Genomic DNA, 20,009 nt, shown 5'->3' on the forward strand with positions numbered 1-20,009 from the left:
ATTTTTTTTAAATATATATAATAAAATTATTGTAGGCTTTCTACTTTGGTTGCTTTGTTGTTTGATATGATTCTAGTTTTTGGCTCCTTTTGATAATCTGCAAGGGTATTTCTTGTTGACTATAATATACAGTAGATATTTGCTTATTTTTGAAAGAAAAGCAAATTTTTTTTCAATGAAGCTCACATTACATTACACAGAAATCCCCTCTATACATTGCTATGTGGTAAATGACTATTCCAGCTGCAGACGTCTGGTGTGTAATGCAATCTCTACAGAGGTGTATAGAGGCCCATTTCCAACAACCACCGCTCCAGTGTCTAATGGTGCATTGTGTTTGCTGTGCTAGAAGGCTAATTGATGTTTAGAAAACCCTTGTGCAAGTATGTTAGCACAGCTGAAACCAGTTTTGCTGATTAGAGAAGCTATAACACTGCCCTTCCTTTGAGGTAGTTGAGAATCTGGAGCATTACATTTGTTGGTTCCATTAAACTCTCAAAATGGCCAGAAAGAGAACTTTCCTGTGAAACTCGACCGTCTATTCTTGTTCTTAGAAATGAAGGATATTCCATGCGAGAAATTGCCAAGAAACTGAAGATCTCCTACAAGTGTGCACTACTCCCTTCAGAGGAGAGCACAAACAGGCTGTAACCAGAATAGAGGGATGTGGAGGCCGTGCTGCACAACTGAGGAGAGCACAAACAGGCTGTAACCAGAGTAGAGGGAAGTGGAGGCCGCGCTGCACAACTGAGGAGAGCACAAACAGGCTGTAACCAGAGTAGAGAGAAGTGGAGGCCGCGCTGCACAACAGAGGAGAGCACAAACAGGCTGTAACCAGAGTAGAGAGAAGTGGAGGCCGCGCTGCACAACTGAGGAGAGCACAAACAGGCTGTAACCAGAGTAGAGAGAAGTGGAGGCCGCGCTGCACAACTGAGGAGAGCACAAACAGGCTGTAACCAGAGTAGAGGGAAGTGGAGGCCGCGCTGCACAACAGAGGAGAGCACAAACAGGCTGTAACCAGAGTAGAGAGAAGTGGAGGCCGTGCTGCACAACTGAGGAGAGCACAAACAGGCTGTAACCAGAGTAGAGGGAAGTGGAGGCCGCGCTGCACAACTGAGCAACAAGACAAGTACATTACAGTCTCTAGTGTGAGAAATCCACGCCTCACAGGTCCTCACCTGCAGCTTCATTACATAGTACCCGCAAAACACCAGTGTCACCGTCTACAGTGAAGAGGCGATATGGGCAAAAGAACACAGACATTGGACAGAGGAAGATTGGAAAACAGTGTTATGGACAGACGAATCCAAGTGTGAGGTGTTTGGATCACACAGAAGAACATTTGTGAGACGCAGAACTACTGAAAAGATGCTGGAAGACTGCCTGACGCCTTCTGTCAAGCATGGTGGAGGTCATGTGATGGTCTGGGGTTGCTTTGTGCTCGTAAAGTGGGAGATTTGTACAAGGTAAAAGGGATTTTAAATAAGGAAGGCTATCCCTCCATTTTACAACGTCATGCCATACCCTGTGGACAGCGCTTGATTGGAGCCAATTTCATCCTACAACAGGACAATGACACAAAGCCACCTCCAAATTATGCATGAACTATTTAGGGAAGAAGCCGGCAGCTGGTATCTATCAGTAATGGAGGGGCCCAGTCACCAGACCTCAACCCTATAGAGCTGTTGTGGGAGCAGCGTGACCGTATGGTACCAAAAAGTGCTCATCAACCAATCCCAACTTGTGGAGGGGGGGGGGAATGGGAGGAAATATTTCCAGATACCCCCGCAAATTAACACACAGAATGCCAGAGATCTGCAAAGCTGATTTTTTTTTCATGGAAATGACAAAATTGTCTGGAAGACCCCAAAGTTTTGAACTGTAGTGTAATATATATAATATATATAATATAAAAATATACCGGGGAGGATTGTATTGTGTGTGCGTAATTCAGGGCTGTGGAGTTGGTGAGACAATCCTCCCGGCTCCTCATACAGGACTCGTGTTACATTTCTGCGGCGCACTGATGACATCGGCTGTAATCATTATTATGATGCAATACTCGCACTGTTCGGATAGAACATAAAATATATTTATTGGATACAAGTGTAGAGCAGCGATCTACGCAGTGAGTGGGGACAACCATCATCAACAAGGACGTACAGAACAGGTGTGCAGTGTATGAATCTGTCCTGAGGAATAGCATGGCCGCCATCAGATCCTCCTTCATAGACTACCTCCAATCTGACCTCATTATTGTAAGGCCGGAGAATAGCCTCTCTACAGTAACTTGGGCTGGGCAAAGCGGTGACCACACGGGCGACACCTCTAACGCTAGAGTATAAAGGAATCGCCTCATGCACGCTCAGTTTTGATGAACGGTTTACGGTTTTTTTTGCTTTTTTTTTTTAAAGCAAGTGAAAAATGTTGCTGAAATCTAGTCAATCTATTTGCTGTGGGAGTGGAATCTTTTTCACTGTGGCAACACTTTACTGCTCCATGTTATCCAAATACTATTTAAAACTAAACATCATCTGAGGCTGAAGATATGGAGCAGTAGCACTGGATGACACAATTCATCAGCTGATGAGGCTGAAGATATGGAGCAGTAGCACTGGATGACACAATTCATCTGATGAGGCTGAAGATATGGAGCAGTAGCACTGGATGACACAATTCATCATCTGATGAGGCTGAAGATATGGAGCAGTAGCACTGGATGACACAATTCATCATCTGATGAGGCTGAAGATATGGAGCAGTAGCACTGGATGACACAATTCATCATCTGATGAGGCTGAAGATATGGAGCAGTAGCACTGGATGACACAATTCATCTGATGAGGCTGAAGATATGGAGCAGTAGCACTGGATGACACAATTCATCATCTGATGAGGCTGAAGATATGGAGCAGTAGCACTGGATGACACAATTCATCATCTGATGAGGCTGAAGATATGGAGCAGTAGCACTGGATGACACAATTCATCATCTGAGGCTGAAGATATGGAGCAGTAGCACTGCATGACACAATTCATCATCTGATGAGGCTGAAGATATGGAGCAGTAGCACTGGATGACGCAATTCATCTGATGAGGCTGAAGATATGGAGCAGTAGCACTGGATGACACAATTCATCATCTGATGAGGCTGAAGATATGGAGCAGTAGCCTGGGATGACCCAATTCCTCTTGCTCTTGGCCGTCCTGTAGTCACTCGTTTTGACTGCTCCCTCTGTCAGAGCTGCTTTTCCTTTAGTAAGCTGTTGATCATCCAGTAATATACAATGACTTGGCTCCACATAAACATTATTTTCTATTCGCAGTGTCTCTCATTTAGTGTTACCAGAGTTGGCCATGTCTACAAGAAAGGGTTTCAGCTCAACCAAATGGCTCTTTCAGTAAATACATGCTGCCCCAACAAGTGTATTGATCGACAATTGTCCCTTTCCCAGCACGTCTCTTGAAGATGGAATCAATTTTAGGGGTTTTGGCAGCAATAACCAATTTCCTCACTTTGTCAGTCAGAGTTGCAGCATGTCCCTCTTGCAGACTATCTCTATTGGCAGCTGCAGCGAGTGCACAGCCCAGCGCATGTGATGAATAGGAGAGATGTGAAGCCGCATCAAGATCATCTCATTGTAAAGTATCATTTTGCTGTTCTTCTGTAGTAATATCTTTTTGTTCCTCCGTTACAGGAGCAGCGCTGCGGCTCCATCTCACACATAGTGAATCTGATGTGTTCTTCTAGCTGCTGTTCACACTCATTATTCTCTTTCATCAGTTTAATTGTATTTATCATGTGTGAAGCATTGTCATTAAGGCTTTCACACTGCGTTCCTCTCCCCATTCAGTGGTCCCATCGGGCTTCCGCCCAAACTGGCTGTGATGGTGCAGACAGTCACAGTGTGCTCTGTCGTTTTCCATTTTTAGAGGTATACACTTACTGTTGGGGGGTGTGTGTGTAATACATATTACTGCGGTTGTATATGTGTGTGTATAATATATAATACCGTGGTTGTATAATATGCATTTTATATGAATGAAGACTCCTCTGCACAATTGTCAGTTTTTCTGATTTTTCTATTTCTGAGTAATTGTTCTTTAATCTATAATCTACTGACGACGTCTCTGAATTTCCAGCAATAAATTCTGCATTTATTTTGTGACAATGAGAAATGGTGATAATAACATCACAGTGCACAGCGCTTTCACCTCAAATAATGCAAAGAAAACAAGGTCATAATCATTTACACACAACAATATAATAATGTTACCCCAGGAAGATTCAGAAATCAGTTTTTTGTGGAATAACCATGATGTATAATCCCGGCTTTCCTGCGTCTTGGCCGCTTTCCTCCAGTCTTCACACGGCTTTTGGGTGACCTTATGCCACTCCTGGTGCAGAAATGTAAGCAGTTCTTCTTTGATGGCTTGTGACTATCCATCTTCCTTCTGATTATATTCCAGAGGTTTTCGATGGGGTTCAGGTCTGGAGATTGGGCTGGCCATGACAGGGTTTTGATGTGGTGTCCTTAATCCACACATTGATTGACCTAGCTGTGTGGCATGGCGCATTGTCCTGCTGGAAAAAAACAGTCCTCAGAGTTGGGGAACATTGCCTGAGCAGAAGGAAGCCGCTGGTTTTCCAGGATAACCTTGTATGCGGCTTGATTCATACGTCCCTCGCAAAGATTAATCTGCCCAATTCTGGAGTAAGGTAATCTTCTCTGAGTATAATTTTCAGCTTTGCCCAACACCTGGTCGTCTAATGGTTAGACAGAGACCTGGAGAGGCGACAAGCCACAGTGTCTGCACCCACTGTGAAATCTGGAGGATCGGTGATCTGGGGATGCTTCAGCAAGGCTGGAATTGGGAAGATTAAACTTTGTGAAGGACGTATGAATCAAGCCGCATACAAGGTTATCCTGGAAAACAGCGGCTTCCTTCTGCTCAGGCAATGTTCCCCAACTCTGAGGACTGTTTTTTTTTTCCAGCAGGACAATGCGCCATGCCACACAGCTAGGTCAATCAATGGGTGGATGAAGGACACCACATCAAAACCCTGTCATGGCCAGCCCAATCTCCAGACCTGAACCCCATTGAAAACCTCTGGAATGTAATCTAGAGGAAGATGGATGGTCACAAGCCATCAAACACAGAAGAACTGCTTACATTTCTGCACCAGGAGTGGCATAAGGTCACCCAAAAGTGACAGACTGGTGGAAAGCGCCCAAGACACAGGAAAGCTGGGATTATACATCATGGCTATTCCACAGAATATTGATTTCTGAATCTTCCGGAGGTAAAACATTATTATATTGTTGTGTGTAAATGATGATGACCTTGTTTTCTTTGCATTATTTGAGGTGAAAGCGCTGTGCATTCTGTGCATCCTGTGCATTATCTGCATCCTGTGCATTTTGTGCCTCCTGTGCATTCTGTGCATCCTGTGCATTTTGTGCCTCCTGTGCATTCTGTGCCTCCTGTGCATTTTGTGCCTCCTGTGCATTCTGTGCCTCCTGTGCATCCTGTGCAGTCTGTGCATTCTGGGCATCCTGTGCATTTTGTGCATTCTGTGCATCCTGGGAATCCTGTGCGTTCTGTGCATTATCTGCATCCTGTGCATTCTGTGCATTATCTGCATTCTGTGCATTATCTGCATTCTGTGCATTCTGTGCATTATCTGCATTCTGTGCATTATCTGCATTCTGTGCATCCTGTGCATTCTGTGCATCCTGTGCATTCTGTGCCTCCTGTGCAGTCTGTGCATTATCTGCATTCTGTGCATTATCTGCATTCTGTGCATTATCTGCATTCTGTGCATTATCTGCATTCTGTGCATTATCTGCATTCTGTGCATTATCTGCATTCTGTGCATTATCTGCATTCTGTGCATTATCTGCATTCTGTGCATTATCTGCATTCTGTGCGTCCTGTGCATTCTGTGCATTATCTGCATCCTGTGCATTCTGTGCATTATCTGCATTCTGTGCATCCTGTGCATTCTGTGCCTCCTGTGCAGTCTGTGCCTCCTGTGCATCCTGTGCATTCTGTGCCTCCTGTGCATTCTGTGCCTCCTGTGCAGTCTGTGCCTCCTGTGCATCCTGTGCATTCTGTGCCTCCTGTGCAGTCTGTGCCTCCTGTGCAGTCTGTGCCTCCTGTGCAGTCTGTGCCTCCTGTGCAGTCTGTGCCTCCTGTGCATTATCTGCATTCTGTGCATTATCTGCATTCTGTGCATTATCTGCATTCTGTGCATTATCTGCATCCTGTGCATTCTGTGCATTATCTGCATTCTGTGCATCCTGTGCATTCTGTGCCTCCTGTGCAGTCTGTGCCTCCTGTGCATTCTGTGCATCCTGTGCATTCTGTGCCTCCTGTGCAGTCTGTGCCTCCTGTGCAGTCTGTGCCTCCTGTGCAGTCTGTGCCTCCTGTGCATTATCTGCATTCTGTGCATTATCTGCATTCTGTGCATTATCTGCATTCTGTGCATTATCTGCATTCTGTGCATTATCTGCATCCTGTGCATTATCTGCATCCTGTGCATTCTGTGCATCCTGTGCATTATCTGCATTCTGTGCATTCTGTGCATCCTGTGCATCCTGTGCGTCCTGTGAATTGTTCTGTTATTTTCACCATTTCTCATTTTCAGAAAATTAATACAATGTATTGCTGGAAATTCGGAGCCGTCGTCAGTAGATTATAGAATAAAGAACAATTTACATTTTACTCAGAAATAGAGAAAAATCTGAAAAACGGACGATTGTGCAGCGGTCACTTAATTTTTGCCAGAGCTGTAATAAATATGTATAATGTGTATATATGTATAATGTGTATATATGTATAATGTGTATATATGTATAATGTGTATATATATAATGTGTATATATGTATAATGTGTATATATGTATAATGTGTATATATGTATAATGTGTATATATGTATAATGTGTATATATGTATAATGTGTATATATGTATAATGTGTATATATGTATAATGTGTATATATGTATAATGTGTATATATGTATAATGTGTATATATGTATAATGTGTATATATGTATAATGTGTATATATATAATGTGTATATATATAATGTGTATATATGTATAATGTGTATATATGTATAATGTGTATATATGTATAATGTGTATATATGTATAATGGTACTACAGTCATTGCTGCTCTCTAATTATCATCATCATCTTTCGGGCAAAATAAAGGTTTTATGTTGATAAACTGTGGACCTTTAGTAACACCCGGTTGTAGTGACATGTTGCGCCCCTTGCACCTGCACATGTTGGTGTTGTAGTGACATGTTGCGCCCCTTGCACCTGCACATGTTGGTGTTGTAGTGACATGTTGCGCCCCTTGCACCAGCACATGTTGGTGTTGTAGTGACATGTTGCGCCCCTTGCACCTGCACATGTTGGTGTTGTAGTGACATGGTGCGCCCCTTGCACCTGCACATGTTGGTGTTGTAGTGACATGGTGCGCCCCTTGCACCTGCACATGTTGGTGTTGTAGTGACATGTTGCGCCCCTTGCACCTGCACATGTTGGTGTTGTAGTGACATGTTGCGCCCCTTGCACCTGCACATGTTGGTGTTGTAGTGACATGGTGCGCCCCTTGCACCTGCACATGTTGGTGTTGTAGTGACATGTTGCGCCCCTTGCACCTGCACATGTTGGTGTTGTAGTGACATGGTGCGCCCCTTGCACCTGCACATGTTGGTGTTGTAGTGACATGTTGCGCCCCTTGCACCTGCACATGTTGGTGTTGTAGTGACATGTTGCGCCCCTTGCACCTGCACATGTTGGTGTTGTAGTGACATGTTGCGCCCCTTGCACCTGCACATGTTGGTGTTGTAGTGACATGGTGCGCCCCTTGCACCTGCACATGTTGGTGTTGTAGTGACATGTTGCGCCCCTTGCACCTGCACATGTTGGTGTTGTAGTGACATGGTGCGCCCCTTGCACCTGCACATGTTGGGGTTGTAGTGACATGTTGCGCCCCTTGCACCTGCACATGTTGGTGTTGTAGTGACATGGTGCGCCCCTTGCACCTGCACATGTTGGTGTTGTAGTGACATGTTGCGCCCCTTGCACCTGCACATGTTGGTGTTGTAGTGACATGGTGCGCCCCTTGCACCTGCACATGTTGGGGTTGTAGTGACATGGTGCGCCCCTTGCACCTGCACATGTTGGTGTTGTAGTGACATGGTGCGCCCCTTGCACCTGCACATGTTGGTGTTGTATGTTGCTGTGCTGCGGTAGTGTCGTTACAGTGTGTCATGGCTCCTCTGCTGTTCCAGGCTGCGCGCGCTCTTCCCCGGCGATGCTGTGCTCAGTAATCCCGGCTTTGTGCTGAGCCCGGTGATGATGCAGCGGATCCCGAGCGGTGAGAACTCCAGTGTGAAGGTGTCTATAGAGATCCAGGGCTTCCAGCAGCCGGTGACCTTCACCTGTGATGGTGAGTAACTGTGGACACTGTGTATATAGTATGTACTGTATATAAGTGTACGTATTCCCCGGCCGGAGCAGTGCGCCCCTTCAGACTCGCGTTGTTTCGGTTGTTCATGTTCTACAGTTATTTGGCTTTTATAAAGCTTCATATGCTCGAGCTGAACATGATGTATCGGCCTGCGTGAGATGATGGGGCGGCTGATGGTTTCACGGTGTCATGTGCTGACGTCTCGGGTACCTCCCCGTCTCTGACGTCTCGTCCCCCCGTATCCGACTTCTCGTCCCCCCCCCCCCCTATTGTCTGACTCCTCACCCCCCCCTTCCCCGTGTCTGGTGTCTCAGCCCCCCCGTCTCTGACATCTGGCAGTGTCTAAGCTCGCAGGTAGGGCTGTTCATCATGCATTATTCCCCCGGTGTCTGACCTCTCTCGGCTCTCCCCCCGGTGTCTGACCTCTCTCTGTTCTCCCCCCCCCCCCCGGTGTCTGACCTCTCTCTGTTCTCCCCCCCCCCCCCCCCGGTGTCTTACCTCTCTCGGTCCCCCCCCTCCCTTGTCTGACCTCTCTTGGTTCTCCCCCCGGTGTCTGACCTTTCTCGGCTCTCCCCCCGGTGTCTGACCTCTCTCTGTTCTCCCCCCGGTGTCTGACCTCTCTCTGTTCTCCCCCCGGTGTCTGACCTCTCTCGGCTCTCCCCCCGGTGTCTGACCTCTCTCGGCTCTCCCCCCTCCCCCCCGGTGTCTGACCTCTCTCGGTCCCCCCCCCCTCCCTTGTCTGACCTCTCTTGGTTCTCCCCCCGGTGTCTGACGTCTCTCTGCTCTCCCCCCGGTGTCTGACCTCTCTCTGTTCTCCCCCCGGTGTCTGACCTCTCTCTGTTCTCCCCCCTCCCCCCCGGTGTCTGACCTCTCTCGGTCCCCCCCCCCCTCCCTTGTCTGACCTCTCTCGGTCCCCCCCCCTCCCTTGTCTGACCTCTCTCGGTCCCCCCCCCTCCCTTGTCTGACCTCTCTCTGTCCCCCCCCCTCCCTTGTCTGACCTCTCTTGGTTCTCCCCCCGGTGTCTAACCTTTCTCTGTTCTCCCCCCGGTGTCTGACCTCTCTTGGTTCTCCCCCCGGTGTCTGACCTCTCTTGGTTCTCCCCCCGGTGTCTAACCTCTCTCGGTTCTCCCCCCTGGTGTCTGACCTCTCTCGGTTCTCCCCCCTGGTGTCTGACCTCTCTCGGTTCTCCCCCCTGGTGTCTCACCTCTCTCGGTTCTCCCCCCCCCCGGTGTCTGACCTCTCTCGGTTCTCCCCTCCCTGTGTCTGACCTCTGGCGGTGTGTCCCCCCCACTTCCCCGGTGTCTGACCTCTGGCACCCCCCCCCCCCCGGTGTCTGACCTCTATCGGTTCTCCCCCCAGTGTCTGACCTTTTGGTGGTCTCCCCCCCCCCCCCCCCCCAGTGTCTGACCTTTGGTGGTCTCCCCCCCCAGTGTCTGACCTTTGGTGGTCTTCCCCCCCCCCCCCTTGGTGTCTGACCTCTGGCGGTGTCTGTGCTCTTTTGCAGTGAGCTCTCCGGTGGAGCTGATCATCATGCAGGCCTTATGCTGGGTTCATGATGACCTGAGCCAGGTGGACATTGGAGGTTATTTCCTGAAGGTCTGCGGCCATGAAGAAGTGCTACAGAAGTAAGTGACCCTTCTTTGGAGTGGGGGGACTCGGTGGTCTGTCAGTGGTGATATCCGTGTGATCCCTCCCTAGAATAGAGCCCGTAGTGATGGACCGCTGACCAGTCCTTCCTTTCCTGGGTTGTTGTACGTGGTGCTGGGCTTGTATCTGGGGTTGTCTATACTATGTCCCCTTTATTCCTGCAGTCAGCACTGTCTGGGCAGCCACGAGTATATACAGACGAGCCGTAAGTGGGACGCGGAGATCAGGCTGCAGCTGCTGTGTCGCCGGACCCTCAGCCGAGCGCTGGCGCGCACCGTGAGTACGGCTCTGCTTGCTTCTCAGATTGTGCTGCTGTGCAGTGCTCGTCTGTGATATGAGCGCTCAGGCTTGGCGCGCGGCCACTGCTGGGCCATGATCACAAATGTCTCATTTCCTTCCTGAGCTGGAAGCTACGCGATCTGTCAGTAGAGGGGAGGAAACCTGTGCGGGAAAGGCTCGCCATTCTCACATTCGCTACGAGCCGTAGTCTGTTCGCTTGGGGCTCAGTAACACGAGATCTTTCCCCAAAAGTCGTCAATGTTCGGGTTTGTTTGATCACTGATCGTGTTTTCCAAAAATGCTTTTCTAACAACATCTGATGCTTTAGGATAGGATTGTGGTGCTGTATGATGAACGGGGGATGTGCTTAATGAGTGCAGGGGCTTTTTTTTTCTGAAGTTTGGCTGCAGGAACATCCGCAACTAAGGGCTTCTGTGATTGGCTGCCTAAGTCACTTATCCGTCTGCATATAAAATGTGGACATGCAGTGTTGGCGGCAATTTGTGACTGTGAAACGTTAGAAAAGGTGCTGCCGGGGCTGCCTCCGGGGCTGTCAGTCAGCTTAGCTGGGGTTTTAATGATGGATAGTGGAGATAGTGTAGAGTAGGGACGTGCAATGTAGGGAGAGCTGTGTGCCATAAATCGCCACATTTCATGATAGAAATAGCAATAGCTACTTGTCAGTGCCTGTAAAGAGTTACCAGTGAAGGATCTAAATAGCCATTGCTACTTATTACTGATTGCTCCAAATTAGCCAGTGAACCACATTTCTAGGTATTGTTACTACTGCCTGCTTTACATTTACTGGTGAACTAGCTAAATAGGTCTTCTTGGCACTTTTCTGTGCCTGCTCAAAATGACGCAGCGAGTTGCCTTTGTAGGCAGTGGTACTTTTTAGTGCCTTCACAATACTACCAACTCAGACTGTAACTAAATTTAACTGTTGTGTCGTGTCTGAAAGGTGTGGGTGTAGGGTTGCCCATCTGTTTTAAAGGGGAAGGGTAAATTAACCATGAGTGGTAAATCACGACGAGGTTGTCGTGGAAGGGGGAATAGGCGGAGTGTTGGAGGTGTACGTGTGGGAAGTTCTGTTAGTCAGAGGTCAGTGAGCAAACACCGGCTCATCTTGTCCCAAGACAAATGAGAACAACTTCCATTACTGGACAGTCTACTCCACCAGATTTCGTTGGCAGCCGCACATGGCTTCAACTTCGAAAAGAGGCTGATAAACAGCAGGTGCTGGAGTGGATGGCAAGCGCTGCATCAAGTGCCCGCTCCTCCTCTTCCTCCACCTCAATATCACACACAGTTCATTCCTCAGAGGGGCCACCCTAATTACACTTGTTTCCGTGAGCATCACAGATCTCCAACCGGCAAGCTGACTGTGGGGAACCACACATGGGCGAGTCTGCAGAGCTGTCCACACAATCTATCCCATGGGCATCACAGGTCCGTTCCGCTCTAAAGATTCCCAGACCGAAGAGGAAAGCATCTGCACCGATACCCAAAATCTTTGTGAGTTGGATCCTGGCCTGGACGAAGTAGGGTTCGAGCAGGGTTTAGGCCCTCGTCAATTGACATTAACCCCCGGGGTAGAGGTGATGATGATGAGACTCAGATACCTGAGGCACACTCATACTGTTCTGTGATGTCAGGAGGACAGGGACAACAGAGAAAATGATGATGAAGTTGTAGATCCTACTTGGTGTGAACCCAGAGGCACACAGCCGAGTAGCTCCGCAGATGAGGAGGAGGAGGAAGCTGAGGAGGTTAGTGATGCAACCATGAGAAGCACTGGATCCTCATCCACAACTGTGGCCAGCATTGGTCGTGGGTCTGCAGTTTGCAGGAAGGGTTACCTAGCTTGGGACTTTTTTGAGACCACAAAAGATGATCTGTTATTTGCCAACATTGTAAACAACAACTGAGTAGAGGCAGAAATAGTAATAATTTGACTACTATGTGCATGAACGGGCACATGAGCAATCATCATGCATTACTGTGGGAATCTCACTGTGCTAAAATGCAGTAAAATATTATGTCTGGCTCACTGTGTATAAACTAGGTGCCCAGAAAGAATAAATGTCAGTCAAAAGAAGAATAATTCTGGCACACTGAGATGAATAAGAGCATGAACATTTTTTTTCTTGAATGCAGAATCAATTTTATTAGTGCAATAAAGATAAATTCATCCAACGTTTCGACGTCTTAGTCGTTATCAAGGATAGAATTATCTATATCATAATGGGGAGACGTGAATTCAGTAGGAACTGGATATCACCAAAAGGTATGGGTGATCATGGGGTTACGATCCTATGTCTGGAATAATGCGTAGTGTTTGGTAGTAGGTGAGAGGAAAATAGGAATATCCAGTTCCTACTGAATTCACGTCTAAGACGTCGAAACGTTGGATGAATTTATCTTTATTGCACTAATAAAATTGATTCTGCATTCAAGAAAAAAATTTTCATGCTCTTATTCATCTCAGTGTGCCAGAATTATTCTTCTTTTGTGCTAAAATGCAGACTTCCGGGCCTACCCAACCACTGGCCGCAAACCAACATCGTCTGCCGCTTCCTCCTCTTCCTGCGTCATCGGGGAAAATATTGTAACACAGGTCTCCAGCAGCAGAACCTCCTCTTTGTACCCACTACAGTGAGGGTGAGTGAGGGACCGTCCGGTGTTACAGAAGTGACCGTGCCTGGTGCTTTAGATCCATGTGACCACACCGACCACACCATATGGTTCTCAATCCAGCATTATATCTACTCCTACACCTCCTGCACAGTCCACCGTCGGTCATGCACACCTTCCTCCACCCTCTCAGCACAGCAGCCAGTCCTTGGTCACGCAGTTTTGGTCACGTAAAGGACCATTTCCTCCCACACATGAGAAAGCAAAGAGCTTGAACTTCACCATATCGAAACTGTTGGCCATGGAAATGCTGCCTTTCTGCTTGGTAGATACAGACTGTTTCCGAAAACTCCTGTCCATCGCAGTCCCTTAGTACCAGTTACCGTTACTTCTCTACTAAAGCTGTGCCTGCGCTACACCATCATGTCCCAGCCAAGATTACCTTTTCCTTGGAAAACTGAGTCTCCCAGGGTGGATTTCACCACTGACACCTGGACCAGCGAGCATGGGCCGGGGCGTTGCATCTCGCTGACTGGGCACTGGGTTACTTTGGTGGCTGCGGGGGCTGGTGGGGAAGGGGCTGCTTCCCAAGTGTTGAAATCCCCAAGGCTTGTGTGCCAATGTTCTGGATCTACTGCTTCCTCTTCTGCTTCCTCCACCTCCTCTAGGGCCTTCACCTGCGCCCTCAACCTTCCCCTTCATGTATCTCGTTCCGAGAGTGCAGAGAGAATCCCCCCACCTCAGTACAGCTCGGCCAGGGCTCAACACAACCAGACAGTGCCGATATAAGTCTGCATCGGAGAACGCAGTCACAGCCGCAGATTTGTGGACCACTATCCAGGCCGAGCTTGATCAATGGCTGTCTCCACTGGAGCCAGGGAAGGCCGAGTGTGACAATGGTGCAATCCTGTCAGCGGCCCCACGCCTGGGCGACATCACACATGTGCCTTGCGTGGCTCACGTCCTGAACCTGGTTATACAGACATTTCTAGCCCACTATCCCGTGCTGGATGCGCTGCTGCACAAGGCTCGCTCGGTGTGTGCTCACTGCCGCCGTTTACTAATTGACTGACAATACTACAAAGGTCTTTCGGTCTAATGGTTAACCGGTTGATATGCGATGTGCCGACATGGTGGAATTCCACTCTGCACATGTTGCAGCGACTGTGGTAGCAGCGAGCCCTGGTGCACTATGCCATGACGCATAACCTGGGACACCGCAGTGTGGATGTGGGGCAAATCACGATTGTGGAGTGGGCACAGATGAAGGAACTCCTCACCCTCCTTGACAGTTTTGAAATGGCTACAAAGATGGTTAGTGCGGACGATGCCATCATCAGCATCACTATCCACTCCTCTGTATGTTAGTGCGGACGATGCCATCATCAGCATCACTATCCACTCCTCTGTATGTTAGTGTGGACGATGCCATCATCAGCATCACTATTCCACTCCTCTGTATGTTAGTGCGGACGATGCCATCATCAGCATCACTATCCACTCCTCTGTATGTTAGTGCGGACGATGCCATCATCAGCATCACTATCCACTCCTCTGTATGTTAGTGTGGATGATGCCATCATCAGCATCACTATTCCACTCCTCTGTATGTTAGTGCGGACGATGCCATCATCAGCATCACTATTCCACTCCTCTGTATGTTAGTGCGGATGATGCCATCATCAGCATCACTATCCACTCCTCTGTATGTTAGTGCGGACGATGCCATCATCAGCATCACTATTCCACTCCTCTGTATGTTAGTGCGGACGATGCCATCATCAGCATCACTATTCCACTCCTCTGTATGTTAGTGCGGATGATGCCATCATCAGCATCACTATTCCACTCCTCTGTATGTTAGTGCGGACGATGCCATCATCAGCATCACTATTCCACTCCTCTGTATGTTAGTGTGGACGATGCCATCATCAGCATCACTATCCACTCCTCTGTATGTTAGTGTGGACGATGCCATCATCAGCATCACTATCCACTCCTCTGTATGTTAGTGCGGACGATGCCATCATCAGCATCACTATTCCACTCCTCTGTATGTTAGTGCGGACGATGCCATCATCAGCATCACTATCCACTCCTCTGTATGTTAGTGCGGATGATGCCATCATCAGCATCACTATCCACTCCTCTGTATGTTAGTGTGGACGATGCCATCATCAGCATCACTATCCACTCCTCTGTATGTTAGTGCGGACGATGCCATCATCAGCATCACTATCCACTCCTCTGTATGTTAGTGCGGATGATGCCATCATCAGCATCACTATCCACTCCTCTGTATGTTAGTGCGGATGATGCCATCATCAGCATCACTATCCACTCCTCTGTATGTTAGTGCGGATGATGCCATCATCAGCATCACTATCCACTCCTCTGTATGTTAGTGCGGATGATGCCATCATCAGCATCACTATCCACTCCTCTGTATGTTAGTGTGGACGATGCCATCATCAGCATCACTATCCACTCCTCTGTATGTTAGTGCGGACGATGCCATCATCAGCATCACTATTCCACTCCTCTGTATGTTAGTGTGGACGATGCCATCATCAGCATCACTATCCACTCCTCTGTATGTTAGTGTGGATGATGCCATCATCAGCATCACTATTCCACTCCTCTGTATGTTAGTGCGGATGATGCCATCATCAGCATCACTATCCACTCCTCTGTATGTTAGTGTGGATGATGCCATCATCAGCATCACTATCCACTCCTCTGTATGTTAGTGTGGATGATGCCATCATCAGCATCACTATCCACTCCTCTGAATGTTAGTGTGGATGATGCCATCATCAGCATCACTATTCCACTCCTCTGTATGTTAGTGTGGACGATGCCATCATCAGCATCACTATCCACTCCTCTGTATGTTAGTGTGGACGATGCCATCATCAGCATCACTATCCACTCCTCTGTATGTTAGTGTGGATGATGCCATCATCAGCATCACTATCCACTCCTCTGTATGTTAGTGCGGATGATGCCATCATCAGCATCACTATCCACTCCTCTGTATGTTAGTGTGGACGATGCCATCATCAGCATCACTATCCACTCCTCTGTATGTTAGTGCGGATGATGCCATCATCAGCATCACTATCCACTCCTCTGTATGTTAGTGTGGATGATGCCATCATCAGCATCACTATACACTCCTCTGTATGTTAGTGCGGACGATGCCATCATCAGCATCACTATCCACTCCTCTGTATGTTAGTGTGGACGATGCCATCATCAGCATCACTATCCACTCCTCTGTATGTTAGTGTGGACGATGCCATCATCAGCATCACTATCCACTCCTCTGTATGTTAGTGTGACGATGCCATCATCAGCATCACTATCCACTCCTCTGTATGTTAGTGCGGACGATGCCATCATCAGCATCACTATCCACTCCTCTGTATGTTAGTGCGGACGATGCCATCATCAGCATCACTATCCACTCCTCTGTATGTTAGTGTGGACGATGCCATCATCAGCATCACTATCCACTCCTCTGTATGTTAGTGCGGACGATGCCATCATCAGCATCACTATCCACTCCTCTGTATGTTAGTGTGGACGATGCCATCATCAGCATCACTATCCACTCCTCTGTATGTTAGTGTGGACGATGCCATCATCAGCATCACTATCCACTCCTCTGTATGTTAGTGCGGATGATGCCATCATCAGCATCACTATTCCACTCCTCTGTATGTTAGTGCGGATGATGCCATCATCAGCATCACTATCCACTCCTCTGTATGTTAGTGCGGATGATGCCATCATCAGCATCACTATCCACTCCTCTGTATGTTAGTGCGGACGATGCCATCATCAGCATCACTATCCACTCCTCTGTATGTTAGTGCGGACGATGCCATCATCAGCATCACTATCCACTCCTCTGTATGTTAGTGTGGACGATGCCATCATCAGCATCACTATTCCACTCCTCTGTATGTTAGTGCGGATGATGCCATCATCGCATCACTATCCACGTCTCTGTATGTTAGTGCGGATGCCATCACAGCATCACTATCCACTCCTCTGTATGTTAGTGCGGACGATGCCATCATCAGCATCACTATCCACTCCTCTGTATGTTAGTGTGGACGATGCCATCATCAGCATCACTATCCACTCCTCTGTATGTTAGTGCGGATGATGCCATCATCAGCATCACTATTCCACTCCTCTGTATGTTAGTGCGGATGATGCCATCATCAGCATCACTATCCACTCCTCTGTATGTTAGTGCGGACGATGCCATCATCAGCATCACTATCCACTCCTCTGTATGTTAGTGTGGACGATGCCATCATCAGCATCACTATCCACTCCTCTGTATGTTAGTGCGGACGATGCCATCATCAGCATCACTATCCACTCCTCTGTATGTTAGTGCGGACGATGCCATCATCAGCATCACTATCCACTCCTCTGTATGTTAGTGTGGACGATGCCATCATCAGCATCCACTCCTCTGTATGTTAGTGCGGATGATGCCATCATCAGCATCACTATCCACTCCTCTGTATGTTAGTGTGGACGATGCCATCATCAGCATCACTATCCACTCCTCTGTATGTTAGTGTGGACGATGCCATCATCAGCATCACTATCCACTCCTCTGTATGTTAGTGTGGATGATGCCATCATCAGCATCACTATTCCACTCCTCTGTATGTTAGTGTGGACGATGCCATCATCAGCATCACTATCCACTCCTCTGTATGTTAGTGTGGATGATGCCATCATCAGCATCACTATCCACTCCTCTGTATGTTAGTGTGGACGATGCCATCATCAGCATCACTATCCACTCCTCTGTATGTTAGTGCGGATGATGCCATCATCAGCATCACTATCCACTCCTCTGTATGTTAGTGCGGATGATGCCATCATCAGCATCACTATTCCACTCCTCTGTATGTTAGTGCGGACGATGCCATCATCAGCATCACTATCCACTCCTCTGTATGTTACTGTGGACGATGCCATCATCAGCATCACTATCCACTCCTCTGTATGTTAGTGTGGACGATGCCATCATCAGCATCACTATCCACTCCTCTGTATGTTAGTGTGGACGATGCCATCATCAGCATCACTATCCACTCCTCTGTATGTTAGTGTGGACGATGCCATCATCAGCATCACTATCCACTCCTCTGTATGTTAGTGTGGATCGATGCCATCATCAGCATCACTATCCACTCCTCTGTATGTTAGTGCGGATGATGCCATCATCAGCATCACTATCCACTCCTCTGTATGTTAGTGTGGACGATGCCATCATCAGCATCACTATCCACTCCTCTGTATGTTAGTGTGGACGATGCCATCATCAGCATCACTATCCACTCCTCTGTATGTTAGTGCGGATGATGCCATCATCAGCATCACTATCCACTCCTCTGTATGTTAGTGCGGACGATGCCATCATCACTATCCACTCCTCTGTATGTTAGTGTGGACGATGCCATCATCAGCATCACTATCCACTCCTCTGTATGTTAGTGTGGACGATGCCATCATCAGCATCACTATCCACTCCTCTGTATGTTAGTGTGGACGATGCCATCATCAGCATCACTATCCACTCCTCTGTATGTTAGTGTGGACGATGCCATCATCACATCACTATCCACTCCTCTGTATGTTAGTGTGGATGATGCCATCATCAGCATCACTATCCACTCCTCTGTATGTTACTGTGGACGATGCCATCATCAGCATCACTATCCACTCCTCTGTATGTTAGTGTGGACGATGCCATCATCAGCATCACTATCCACTCCTCTGTATGTTAGTGTGGACGATGCCATCATCAGCATCACTATCCACTCCTCTGTATGTTAGTGTGGATGATGCCATCATCAGCATCACTATCCACTCCTCTGTATGTTAGTGTGGATGATGCCATCATCAGCATCACTATCCACTCCTCTGTATGTTAGTGCGGATGATGCCATCATCAGCATCACTATCCACTCCTCTGTATGTTAGTGTGGATGATGCCATCATCAGCATCACTATCCACTCCTCTGTATGTTAGTGCGGACGATGCCATCATCAGCATCACTATCCACTCCTCTGTATGTTAGTGCGGATGATGCCATCATCAGCATCACTATTCACTCCTCTGTATGTTAGTGCGGATGATGCCATCATCAGCATCACTATCCACTCCTCTGTATGTTAGTGCGGATGATGCCATCATCAGCATCACTATCCACTCCTCTGTATGTTAGTGCGGACGATGCCATCATCAGCATCACTATCCACTCCTCTGTATGTTAGTGTGGACGATGCCATCATCAGCATCACTATCCACTCCTCTGTATGTTAGTGCGGATGATGCCATCATCAGCATCACTATTCCACTCCTCTGTATGTTAGTGCGGATGATGCCATCATCAGCATCTCTCTTCCACTCCTCTGTATGTTAGTGCGGACGATGCCATCATCAGCATCACTATCCACTCCTCTGTATGTTAGTGTGGACGATGCCATCATCAGCATCACTATCCACTCCTCCTCTGTATGTTAGTGCGGACGATGCCATCATCAGCATCACTATCCACTCCTCTGTATGTTAGTGCGGATCGATGCCATCATCAGCATCACTATCCACTCCTCTGTATGTTAGTGTGGACGATGCCATCATCAGCATCACTATCCACTCCTCTGTATGTTAGTGTGGACGATGCCATCATCAGCATCACTATCCACTCCTCTGTATGTTAGTGTGGATGATGCCATCATCAGCATCACTATTCCACTCCTCTGTATGTTAGTGTGGACGATGCCATCATCAGCATCACTATCCACTCCTCTGTATGTTAGTGTGGATGATGCCATCATCAGCATCACTATCCACTCCTCTGTATGTTAGTGTGGACGATGCCATCATCAGCATCACTATCCACTCCTCTGTATG

At 47.9% G+C, this 20,009-nt stretch overlaps 1 protein-coding gene across 1 annotated transcript in view; it reads left to right on the forward strand.

Annotated features, from left to right (window-relative positions):
• The window catches only part of PIK3C2A (phosphatidylinositol-4-phosphate 3-kinase catalytic subunit type 2 alpha), a 164,911-nt gene that overhangs the window by 33,228 nt on the left and 111,674 nt on the right, over nucleotides 1–20,009 (forward strand). The window contains 3 exon segments of the mRNA XM_075325707.1: nucleotides 8,316–8,473; nucleotides 9,999–10,119; nucleotides 10,306–10,417. Coding sequence (XP_075181822.1) covers nucleotides 8,316–8,473; nucleotides 9,999–10,119; nucleotides 10,306–10,417 — 391 coding nt within the window.

This window comes from Anomaloglossus baeobatrachus, chromosome 10, assembly GCF_048569485.1.
Source record: "Anomaloglossus baeobatrachus isolate aAnoBae1 chromosome 10, aAnoBae1.hap1, whole genome shotgun sequence".
Classification (NCBI taxonomy): domain Eukaryota; kingdom Metazoa; phylum Chordata; class Amphibia; order Anura; family Aromobatidae; genus Anomaloglossus; species Anomaloglossus baeobatrachus.